The sequence below is a fragment of the Achroia grisella genome, unplaced genomic scaffold (genome assembly GCF_030625045.1).
Source record: "Achroia grisella isolate CSIRO2021 unplaced genomic scaffold, CSIRO_AGI_Agris_v1 utg537, whole genome shotgun sequence".
Lineage (NCBI taxonomy): Eukaryota > Metazoa > Arthropoda > Insecta > Lepidoptera > Pyralidae > Achroia > Achroia grisella.
This window is the reverse complement of record NW_026712923.1, coordinates 134062-141782: the sequence shown is the minus strand read 5'-3', so window position 1 is coordinate 141782 and position 7721 is coordinate 134062. Positions and strand designations below refer to the sequence as shown.

The window sequence follows — 7721 nt, the reverse complement described above, 5'->3', positions numbered from 1 at the left end:
TACCTAATGATGTAAATTTATATATGGCAATTTGGCAGGTTGCCAAAATTTGAATAACGTTCGATCGGTTAGTACAGTTAGCTAGGTAATATACTATAGAGTCTAGTCTAGACTGTAGTGCTAGACGATGGGATCTTTCCATATCGGTCTGCTTGCCAACTGCCCAATATGAACTCTGTTGGAAATCCGTCTGAGTGTTCGTTATCAATGGCGCGCTATCAGTGCCGGGGGTTGCGCGGACAGCGGGGGGACGCGCAGGCTCCCTGTAGCGGAATACCATATATGGTCACGAAACCTCACGTAGTGTCTGATTGGTGGAGAGCTGCTGCGGCGCGGGTAGGGGCGCCCCGATAACCAGCCTCATTTATATACTCCGCCTGACGCGCTCGCCGACATTCCACGAAGTGAGCCCGAGTTGTGGTGTTGTGCAGCGTTACCGAGGCTGTGCATTAGCGAGATAATTTATTTAATTTATATTAGGACTATTTAATTAAAAGTAAGTTGAAATTCATATGCGATACTATTGCATTCGTGATGTAGTTACAGTGATCCGTGTGTTGTGTTGAATTAGTGCAATTTGGTGTGTGCGGTCAGTGACACGTTGTTAGGGTTGGGCTGGCCGACAGGGTCGCATCGCCGGGCCGGGAGTCTGGAATAGCCGGTTGCGGTAGGGCGTGGTCGGATTCCATAAAAGCAAAATCATTTAATGAAATTTAAAATTCGAAAGTTCTTCCAGTGTTCCACTTTCTCAAATAATGAGAGAAGTTTCCGAGAAATGTCGTCAAGCTTTTTCTACAGTTACGCCCTGCCACATATACGTCTTGGGGCCTTTTGTATTAGATCTAGCCATATTTGGATGTGAATTGCGAGACCATCGGCCACCCACTTACAGTGTCTTATTAGTCGCGTAGGTCTTCTCTGCCCACGTGTCACTTTTTATGGGATCGAATGTTCTTACATTACAATCGTAACTTATGACCAAATCTATCTGAACATTATTACTAGTAGTTTGCAGTATAGTGAGTAATAGGAATATAATAATAAAGTCACTTATCTGTAATTTTGTTGTTTGCAGAATAAATCACAATGTGTGACGAAGAAGTTGCCGCGCTGGTCGTCGACAATGGATCCGGTATGTGCAAGGCCGGTTTCGCCGGGGACGATGCTCCCCGTGCTGTGTTCCCATCGATCGTAGGCCGACCTCGCCACCAGGGCGTGATGGTCGGCATGGGACAGAAGGACTCTTACGTCGGTGACGAGGCCCAGAGCAAGAGAGGCATCCTTACACTTAAATACCCCATCGAGCACGGCATCGTCACCAACTGGGATGACATGGAGAAAATCTGGCACCACACCTTCTACAATGAACTGCGTGTCGCCCCCGAGGAGCACCCAGTGCTGCTCACAGAAGCCCCCCTCAACCCTAAAGCCAATAGGTAAATTTTATACTAACATTTTTTATCTAATCAAAATATAAAAAATAGTTAATTGTGTGCCAAATCGTAATTAACGAATTGATGGTACTTCTTAATCTCAAATTAATCTAACAATTAAAATGTTTGTGTTTCAGAGAGAAGATGACACAGATCATGTTCGAGACCTTCAACACACCCGCCATGTACGTAGCAATCCAGGCCGTGCTCTCCCTGTACGCGTCTGGTCGTACCACCGGTATCGTGTTGGACTCCGGCGACGGTGTCTCACACACAGTGCCCATCTACGAGGGATACGCATTACCTCACGCCATCCTGCGTCTGGACTTGGCCGGCCGTGACCTCACAGACTACCTGATGAAGATCCTCACTGAGCGCGGCTACTCGTTCACCACCACAGCTGAACGTGAAATCGTTCGTGACATTAAGGAGAAACTTTGCTATGTTGCTCTTGACTTTGAGCAGGAAATGGCCACCGCTGCCTCCAGCAGCTCCCTCGAGAAGTCTTACGAACTTCCCGACGGACAGGTCATCACAATCGGTAACGAAAGGTTCCGTTGCCCCGAAGCCCTCTTCCAACCCTCATTCCTGGGTATGGAAGCTTGTGGTATTCACGAAACGACGTACAACTCCATCATGAAGTGTGACGTCGACATCCGTAAGGACTTGTACGCCAACACAGTATTGTCTGGCGGTACCACCATGTACCCAGGCATCGCCGACCGTATGCAGAAGGAAATCACTGCGCTTGCCCCATCCACAATGAAAATCAAGATCATTGCCCCACCAGAGAGGAAGTACTCCGTATGGATCGGTGGATCGATCCTCGCGTCCCTCTCAACCTTCCAACAGATGTGGATCTCGAAACAGGAATACGACGAGTCTGGCCCCTCAATTGTGCACAGGAAGTGCTTCTAAGCGCGCGGCGCGTTGCTGTCTCGTGCAGCCCGCGGCTCGGCCGGTCGCGCGGCCGGCTGCTCAACACAGGCTTGTAATCTCAGTTAATTAATTTAATTGTACGTAAGATATTATATGTAATTAAATCGTAATAGTGACGGCAGGACGGAGCGCGGCGCCGCGGGCGCGCCTCGACCGCCGGCCTCGGTACTGCACTCGCCAAAGGATCTTTTTGTAATCTCATGAATGATGATTGTATGTGCTGAAACGGATAAGACTACTTTCTTACTAGGTCATTTATAAATTATAAAAAATAATGAAAATACAAAAAAAAATCTGAAAAATTAACCTGTCTTTTACTTGCCTTTATTACCTGCCAAATATCTCACTACATTCCTTGGATAGTATAGTACATCTTTGATTCTATAGTCATTCTAGTTCAGTGTATATATAGGTCAGTATGTCTATACCGTAGGAGCAACGCTCGACATTGACCTACGTACAGAAATAGAACAGGCAACTTGTGGCTAATTATATCTCACTCCCATTCCTTGTAACTAGTCATTCTCGATGTGCAAGGGCAACTGCACATTCATTTTTTTCCTTGTGACTTGTGACCTATCTACATTAAACACAACTTATCTCTAATGGTTGACTAGCAGAAAATGCCACAATCTGTCGAGTCCGGCATGTCTACTTTTATCTCTGTATTTCTTACATTAAAGTTACATAAATGAATAACAGGTGTAGTTATCTGATTTACATTAAAGCAGATCACAATATGTACTAGTCACTTAAGAAATATATATCTGAATATAGTTTATAAATAAATATACCTTCATGACTGTTATGCCAGATAGGCTAATTAAAAAGACATTCATCAGTATCTGTATCGTTTACAATAACTGTTTGTACTATATTTATCTTTAAAGTTAAAACCTACTGGTAATGATCAATATATCATATTTAAATCAAACGAGCCTATCGCCGTGCGTTTAATTTATTGCTGTTTTTCATCACTGGAGTGAGGTATATTCTAACTTAGTTTTTGGATATAAGTTGGATAGTATATAACTATATGTATATACAGTGCCTAACAGCCAACTAGCGAAGCTGCAAGAAATCTAGCGTAAGTAAACTTAATGTGAACTGGAGATTAATTTCGATCTACTGTATTTATTTACCTTACAATGTAAATGTTACATTATTACTTTTAAAGAATCCCTCAATAATAATTTAAGTCGGAGACGTGCTAAAGTTTTATCCTTCAGTCACAGAGACGGTAATTTAATATATTTATTTTCTTTTTTCATTGATAATAATGGAATAGTACACCCGCCTGCGCTTACTGTATGCGTTGGCGGGGCACTAGTGAAGTAAGTATGCGCATCAAGTCAGTTCAGTTAGCACATTGTAATTCACCCGGCCACTAATCGCATTAGTTACCAGAGGGAACCGCGTGGAGGTCAACCCCGCTGCTGGATTATACGTTTTACATTTTACATTTCTTATTCGATACGTTCTTATGAGTTTGAGGCGGATGTCATCCGCCGTACGATAGCTCTCTCTCTCAAAGCGTCGTAATTTAATATACAAAATGATTAAGTTGACTGGCTTGAATTTCATCACGAGTAGGCGGCGACAGAAATGAACATTATTTACTCTTACAGTAAAGAATGTTCATAATTTTTCTGTCTCACCTGTCGTCACCCTTGATTTCAACAGGCTGAGATAGGGCGAGACTCCTTTCAAAGCGTAGTAATTTCATATATATGAAATGATTAATTTACACGACCTTGAATTAGATCACAAATAGAGGAGACAGAAAAATACTGGACTTAGGGGGATGTTGGGGAGTATTATGGATTTCTCAGTTGGTTATTATGGTGATTGTAATAAAACCAGGTAATTGTAGATAAATGAAAATAATTTGCTTCTGTATAATGTGAAAAGATCAATTGTAATGAAAAAACAAAAGAACAGTGATAGAGACATTAAAAAGTATATGGCTATAAAAAAGAATTAACAAGGAGTTTTAATTTCCAACAGGGGATGTCAGTAAAGGAACAGGCTGATAGGGAGACAGTATCTTTTACTGTCTTCTTTCTATCATTCAGGGAATATAGATAAAACTAGTTGTCTTTATGATTAAACTAAGTAGCTATCTTATCTCTAGGTAGTGATAAGATATTGTACATTCATATCAAACTGAATGCTCTATTTTTTGTTATACGAGTCGAGTAGACAGTGCGTTTTCCCTGAAGAAAACAATGCACACCAACATTTCGTGTGAACATGTGATATATCGTAAGAAATGGAGCTAAAATACAGTGCTCTCTTTATATTGTGTGTCGTTGGGAGTGCTTGTGGTGAACTATGCCCAAAGAAGTGCGACTGTGATATGGACGATGGGTTAAATAGAGCGACGTGTAACAATCAGAACATTGTAAATGTTGATGTGGGTGTGCCGAAAAGTGTTCAGATGTATAGTCTTAGCCACAATGCCATTACTGAATTGGAAAATTTCTGCTTCAAGGTAACATATGACAGGGATGCGATGTTTCATAAGTTTATTTGTGTATACTTGTTATCAGTCTTGAAAAGAATCGATTATGTTAGGTACAAAATAGTTTATATTGTTTACCGTTATCGATTATATTATTTCCAGGATATTGGCTACACTTCGCTGAAAATTTTAATTTTATCCTACAATCTCATATTCTGGATTGGATTGCACGCATTTAATAGTCTAGGAGAATTAGTGGAATTGGATTTGAGCTACAACAGGCTGAGAGACATTCCGTCAGATTTGTTTTGGGACACGCCACATCTTGACATTCTCGATTTGTCGGGAAATGTTTTTGAGACGCTAAAGAATGAACCGTTCATAATTCACGATAAATTGCAGGTATATTTGTTTACATATGTACTTTCTATTTATTTAAGGCTACCAAAGACCCATATCATATATACCTTATAGACTAACAGAAATATGTAATAATAGTATAAATATGTATTGTCTCCTGTGGTCCCCGTTCTGACGATGGCAATCCACCACGGTAGCGTCGATACACCACCCCCTCCGGCCAGTAGTTCTCCTTCATTAAGGTGGGGATCTATGCCAATTTTCTTTCCTATTACTAACTACAGGTCTGACCATGTGATAAAAAGGTATGACCTCTACCTAAATGCCAAATTTCATTGCTATGCCCAAGCAAGATTAAAAGGTAGACAAATACAAATAATTCTGACATTTCGTACGAGTACTGAATTCCGATCTTGTAATAGACTAGTTGTATTTCATTTAGTTCCGTTATAGATTTTATGTTCCGTTACTTTGTTTGAGAATTCGTTAAAGTGGACACAGACTACTTGTTGTGATTTACTTTTTAGCGATTTTTCAATAAATTAATAAATACCATTTAAATGTTTTCAGGTGCTAAACTTACAAAACTGTAGAATCAAGTCATTCCCGGAAAGAATATTCAAGCGACTGCCAAATTTAAAAAAGTTAGATTTAAGCGAAAATTATGTAATATCCTTTAAAAGCGTAGTGCTTCAACCACTGACTAAGCTAACTAGGTTAGAATTAAAAAATGACTATTTAAAATGCAGTGCAGAATTCATAGTCACAGAAGCATGGATCGTGTCACGGGACATATCATATGTAAAACTTTGTAAGAAATCAAAGCCAAAAATGTTTGAAAAAATTATATCTGCAGTTGTTGAGAATGATCCAGTCGATGTAAATGATGTATGGAATATAACAGAGATAAGAAAGAAAGACGAAAACGTCACAATACCAGTAGTCGTAACCAGAGCACCGACGCTATTTGAAAAATTTGACAAAGACTTTCCGGCGTTCCAAGCTCTTCTTATGGGCCTCGTTATAGGCTTAGGAGTTGGAATTGTTGGTACCTATTTATGGCTCTCTGAAGTTTGTAAATGCAAGTGTAACTTGAAGACTCGGATGAGAAGACAAAGGCGGATAACGCAAAGAATAAGCAGGGATGAAGACATGAGTACAAATTTACTGTGGTACAGCGCTGTTAATCCAGATTTAGCAACGCCTCCCCAAATACGAAGAGAGCTCTCTCTCCCAGATGGTAGCACATCAGTTCGAACGCGAGTTGCAGTAGATGCCGTTCGATTCCCGGATCGGTGCGAAACACCACCGCCACCTTACAACGAGTGTCGCATCAATGTCATACATATTAGAGACAATCAAAGTGTAGCGTACAATTGACGTCACTGATATATTTAGTCATTTTCATCAATTAAGTATTTTAAATGCTAAGTCTGAGTTTATTGGCGGTAAAGAAAACTAAGGGTTTGTACCAAATTGACAAGGTACTAGAATCGAGTGATAGTAAAGTATTTGTTCATCTATCTAGTTGTAGTATTTTTAATGTTATTGTTGTTTAAAAATAAAGTTAAATCCTTTTTTATTGAAATAATAACTTTTTTTTACTGAAATCACGATATGTACAGATATACATTCTGCGTATGAAATTAGAAGATTTATTTTGAGACAGTAAAGACTTGAAGTGATTAAAGATTAATTGAATTTTTTGTCGAAATTTACATTTTGTGCTTTAAAATAAAATACTTATCCGTTAATTTTTATCGTTTCATTTTTCAGTTTCCTTTCCTCAGATTATGTGGGCAACACAATGTTATTTTGACTTAATGAATAGTACCTACTTATTTAGTAATTATAGTTTAAAATAAACATAAAACCCAATTTGCTTTGGAAGCACTAAAAAATTAAGTTACCTTAAAATATTTTTTCTAATAAATCTTACATTAAATTTCACACAAAATATTTACCATAATTTATTTCCGCGTCTTTATATTTTGTTGTTATCCCATTAGAATCATGTCAATAAAAAATAATAAGCGGTCAATTATTACAACTTTTATTTCTAACATCACAAATATTTTCACATAATTACATCAAAGCAGTATAATAAAATGTGTTTTAAAATCTTTTTACATATACATAAATAATAATGATATAATTGAACAAATATTTTATGATTCATACAAGTTTTAGTAGACATTCCCTATGTTTTCGTCATCTCACTTTCATCAATAGAATATTATCACAAAACTTAACGATATTAAAACGGAATCATTTTCTCAGAAATCCTTACTAATATTCTAACAATGAAAGTGAGTTTGTTACTTACTTTATTTCATGAAAAGTGATAACATATAATTGCGTAAAACATGATTTTGTTGGCAGCTGTTGATGAGTGGTTTCACATTCTATTTTGGGTTACATTAGAAACACAGTATGTCTAAATATAAATATATAATTCATACACAATTCGGGTCAAATAAATAAGAATATTACAATAGGACAGAGCAGTGGAGATGTAAGGACAT

General features: G+C 38.4%; 2 protein-coding genes across 2 annotated transcripts; both read left to right on the top strand.

The window, feature by feature from the left end:
• Positions 1-385: 385 nt before the first annotated feature.
• Positions 386-2678, top strand: LOC131847529 (actin-5C). The gene is made up of 3 exons (XM_059197108.1): positions 386-496; positions 1076-1436; positions 1571-2678. Exons 2-3 carry the CDS (start codon positions 1087-1089, stop codon positions 2349-2351), a joined length of 1131 nt encoding a protein of 376 aa, XP_059053091.1. The 5' UTR covers positions 386-496; positions 1076-1086; the 3' UTR covers positions 2352-2678.
• A 1823-nt stretch (positions 2679-4501) lies between these two features.
• LOC131847526 (vasorin) lies at positions 4502-6940 on the top strand. Its single transcript, XM_059197104.1, has 3 exons — positions 4502-4866; positions 4999-5238; positions 5767-6940. Exons 1-3 carry the CDS (start codon positions 4645-4647, stop codon positions 6574-6576), a joined length of 1272 nt encoding a protein of 423 aa, XP_059053087.1. The 5' UTR covers positions 4502-4644; the 3' UTR covers positions 6577-6940.
• Positions 6941-7721: the final 781 nt, after the last annotated feature.

What these genes read in the sequence shown, in the direction of transcription:
- LOC131847529 (XM_059197108.1), top strand. Translation starts at nt 1,087, where the DNA reads ATGTGTGACGAAGAAGTTGCCGCGCTGGTCGTCGACAATGGATCCGGT. An exon ending in CTCAACCCTAAAGCCAATAG is followed by an intron (nt 1,437 to 1,570) that starts GTAAATTTTATA and finishes TTTGTGTTTCAG; the next exon opens with AGAGAAGATGACACAGATCA.
- LOC131847526 (XM_059197104.1), top strand. Translation starts at nt 4,645, where the DNA reads ATGGAGCTAAAATACAGTGCTCTCTTTATATTGTGTGTCGTTGGGAGT. An exon ending in TGGAAAATTTCTGCTTCAAG is followed by an intron (nt 4,867 to 4,998) that starts GTAACATATGAC and finishes TATTATTTCCAG; the next exon opens with GATATTGGCTACACTTCGCT. An exon ending in TAATTCACGATAAATTGCAG is followed by an intron (nt 5,239 to 5,766) that starts GTATATTTGTTT and finishes AAATGTTTTCAG; the next exon opens with GTGCTAAACTTACAAAACTG.